The sequence below is a fragment of the Impatiens glandulifera genome, chromosome 2, assembly GCF_907164915.1.
Source record: "Impatiens glandulifera chromosome 2, dImpGla2.1, whole genome shotgun sequence".
NCBI classification, from domain to species: Eukaryota; Viridiplantae; Streptophyta; class Magnoliopsida; order Ericales; family Balsaminaceae; genus Impatiens; species Impatiens glandulifera.
The window spans coordinates 17,881,197-17,885,118 of record NC_061863.1 but is presented as its reverse complement, the minus strand read 5'-3'; the positions used below and the strand labels follow the sequence as shown (position 1 = coordinate 17,885,118).

Sequence of the window (3,922 nt, the reverse complement as noted above, 5' to 3'; positions counted from 1 at the left end):
TGATGAGACAAAAAATAACAAAATTTATCTTTCTTCTCTCTCTTCACCTTTTACTCTCCTCATATTTTATCATTTTTCTAACAAGTGATGTAGTCCTCACCTTTTATCATTTTTCAACCAGTGATATAGTTCATTCCCTCTCTCAAATTCTCTTCCCTTATCACTCCTCTTAAAATTTTTAATAGAAGTAAATGTTTCAGTAAATATTTAATTATTTTATACATTTTGATATTTAAAAAATAATTTAGATTGATAGAGATAGATAGCAAAATTTTTGAAAAAATAAAAATAAAATATCAAATATAAAAGAAGATAAATTCATTAATTAATTGATAAAAAGAAAATTAACACAGTTATAACCATGGTTAGATTAACTAAATTTTAATAATATATATATATATATATATTTAAATTAACTTTTATTTGTTTCTACGTGAACTAGTTATAAAATATATAAGTATAAATAAATTTTTTATTTTTTTTATTTTACTCATATAATTGTGTTAATAAAATGATTATTTTTTATCTCACAAAAGAAAAAAATCTTAATTTCTTTTTATTTTTTAGCTAAGTTATAAGATCAAGTGTATTTTGGTCAGAAAATAACATGGAGGTTAAACTCTCTATGTGCAAACAAGTAAGAAAACAAGATTCCTCAGTCCAAACCTCTTTCTAGCATATTGCTTGTTTCATTGTTTCAAGTTCAACATTCCTTTTGGTTCAAACTATCCATCAAACAATGATAGTTATAGGAATACACTCATACAAAGATCAGTTAAGTTTGAACTACTTAACACCAATCAATTCAAATTTCCCAATAACTAGGGAAATTTGATGAAATGGCCCCCATGACAGGGGAAATTCCAAAAAGGGTCCCCGCCTACTAATGTTGGCAAAAAGGGCCCTTTTGCCCTGCGAAATGTCAGAAATACCCCTTCGGCGCCAGTTTTTACGCTCATAGACGCGAATTACCAATCACGCGATTTAATCTAAATCGCGTGAGTTCATCACCGCGATTTAGATGAAACGCGTGATTGGTAATTCGCGTTTTTAAATGTACTTGAATTAAACCTAAGAAGAAGCTGATATGGCCACCGAAGAAGCTGTAGCGGTAGTTGAGGCACCTCCGGCCGTCGTGGAAGCTGAGCCGGCGGCGGTTGTTCAACCGGCGGAGAATGCAGGAAAGGTCAAGACGGTTAAGGAGCCTAAACCTAGGAAGGCCAAAAACCCTCCTACTCATCCTCCTTATCTTGAGGTTAGCATATATATATATATAATGATATAATAATCTAGGGTTTAGTTTCGTTTTGTGATTTGTTTAGGTTTTGAATTTGAATCCTTCTTAGATCTGATCAATGGTGTTTGATAGAGAAGAATGGATCGAGTCAGTACGCGATCACGAAGTTCATTGAGGAGAAGCAGAAACAGCTTCCTCCTAATTTCAAGAAATTGTTGTTGGTTCAGCTGAAGAAACTTGTTTCGACTTCCAAATTGGTGAAAGTGAAAGCTTCTTTCAAGCTTCCTGCTCAGTCGAAGGTGGCGAAGTCTGCCGCCGCTGCTCCTGCCAAGAAGAAACCGGCACCGGCGAAGGCTAAGAAGACTGTGAAACCGGATGGTAATTCACGTACATTTCAAAACGCGAATTACCAATCACGCGTTTCATCTAAATCGCGGTGATGAACTCACGCGATTTAGATTAAATCGCGTGATTGGTAATTCGCGTCTATGAGCGTAAAAACTGGCGCCGAAGGGGTATTTCTGACATTTCGCAGGGCAAAAGGGCCCTTTTTGCCAACATTAGTAGACGGGGGCCCTTTTTGGAATTTCCCCTGTTATGGGGGCCATTTCATCAAATTTCCCAAAATATTAACATCCTAGAAATTAAGGACTCACATGAATTCTGGATGGACTTCATCTTCAACCCTCTGATCACTTACTATTGCATTCTTTAAGCTTTCATCTAAATGACCATCAAGATCCACAAATCTCCCTCCCATGTTTAAACCCTCTTTCTCTCTTTCAGAGAATTTACAACTATCATTATTGTCTTCTGATAGTATCTGTTCCCAGAACTCTATGAAACTGTTCTTCTCGTTTATCTCTTTCTTTTGTATTTGCGTAGAGCCCTTTGGCTGCTCCTCTGCTTCCACTTCCATTGCTGGTTTAAGTTTCCATATTGATAATCATAGTTCAAATGTAGCAGGTAAAAGAAAGAATAGGGTAATTGAGAATTACCTTGGGAATGTGAGGATTTCTTCTTGGAGAAAACTGGCTTCAGAAGCTTGACATCAGTTTTGTTATATGTTCTTCTAGCAGATACACTTAGCTTTGGTTTTTTGAATAATGATTCAGGCAATTCAGTCACAATCATTGGTTCAAACTCGTTAATTTCTGCACATTATAGTTGTCAGCTACTTTCTCATGATGGCTAGAAATTGTAAAATCATTGAAGAAAGCAATCAATCGAAGAATACCACTGCATTTCTCCTCTATAAAAATGGAATTCAGATAAAGCTACCACGTGAATCCATGAGTTTTATATTCATATGGTTAATTATATGTTCATCAATTCGGAGAGGATCTAATTATGTACCTTTTTCTTCTTCGGATCGACAGTTCTCTTCCGGATCAATGTACTCGGTCCAATCGGTTCTTTTCCTATGATTAATTGGAAACTGATCAATAGAACTGTCATCGAGCACTGGATCTAGGGTTTCGCTCATGCTATTCTGATCGGAGAGTTGGCTCTCGTTGGGTGACAAAAACACAATTTTCTTCTACAGAAAATGCAAGGCTAGAAACATGAGAAACAATGTGTACAGGCTGAAGAATGATGATGGTGAATATGTTCAGGGTCAAAAGGGTGTACAAGATCTGGCTATCGATTTCTATAAGCAGCTTATGAGTACAAAAAATCAACATCAAATTCACCTGAATACCTTGTATCAGATTATTGATAGGAAAATCTCTGCAGAAGATAGTCGCGAGTTGATAAGGGTGGTCACGAAGGTTGAGGTTAAAGAAGCTCTGTTTAGTATTGATGGGAATAAAAGTCCGGGTCCTGATGGGTTTAATAAACAGTTTTCAAAGACAATTGGTCGGTTATGGTAAAATTGTTACTGATGGGGTTCTGGAGTTTTTCAAAAACAGGAAGATGTTAAAACAATGGAATACAACGGTTCTAACCTTGATCCCGAAAACTGCGGTACCTGAGAAAGTACAAGATTTCAGATCAATTTCCTACTGCAATGTGATTTATAAAATCATTTCAAAAATCATTTCTAAAAGTTTAAAAATGTAATAGGAAAAATAATAAATCTTAATCAATCTGCATTCATCCCCGGTAGGACAATCTCTCATAATATTCTTTTCATGTAAACCTATTAAAAGGCTACGGGAAAAAGAAAATATCCCTGAGAGTGCCTTTCAAAATAGATATCAAGAAAGCTTTCGACTCTGTTAGATGGGAATCCATTCGATATTTTATGGTTGTTTCTACTTTTCCTGTGATTTTTATCGATTGGATTATACAATGCGTTTCATCATTCTGCTTTGTTGTTAGCGTCAATGGAGTCCACGGAGGCTATTTCAAGGGTGAAAACGGGGTAAGGCAAGGGGACCTCCTCTCTTCTTACCTTTTTGTAGTTATCATGGTGATCTTTGAGAGCATCTTCGCGATGTTCCGAAATAATCGTCCATACATCTTTCACCCATTTTGTGAGGTAGAGGAGGTAACACATTTATGCTTTGCTGACGATTTGTTCATTTTAGCGCACGCAGACGTTGATTTCATTCAAACTATTAGGGTTGCACTAACGTTTCTTTTCTGAGGTAACAGGTTTAACTATTAATGAAAGCAAAAGTGTGGCATTTTATGGAGGCGTGAAGGACGAAACAAAGCAGGACATATTCAACATAATGG

The 3,922-nt window shown here is 36.0% G+C and overlaps 1 protein-coding gene across 1 annotated transcript; it reads left to right on the top strand.

Annotated features, from left to right (window-relative positions):
• The first annotated feature begins 1,087 nt into the window (after window positions 1–1,087).
• On the top strand, window positions 1,088–1,735 carry LOC124924440 (histone H1-like). The gene is made up of 3 exons (XM_047464480.1): window positions 1,088–1,255; window positions 1,375–1,615; window positions 1,731–1,735. The coding sequence occupies exons 1-3, from the start codon at window positions 1,088–1,090 to the stop codon at window positions 1,733–1,735; spliced, it is 414 nt and encodes a 137-aa protein (XP_047320436.1).
• The last annotated feature ends 2,187 nt before the right edge of the window (window positions 1,736–3,922 follow it).

What these genes read in the sequence shown, in the direction of transcription:
- LOC124924440 (XM_047464480.1), top strand. Translation starts at nt 1,088, where the DNA reads ATGGCCACCGAAGAAGCTGTAGCGGTAGTTGAGGCACCTCCGGCCGTC. An exon ending in CTCATCCTCCTTATCTTGAG is followed by an intron (nt 1,256 to 1,374) that starts GTTAGCATATAT and finishes TTGATAGAGAAG; the next exon opens with AATGGATCGAGTCAGTACGC.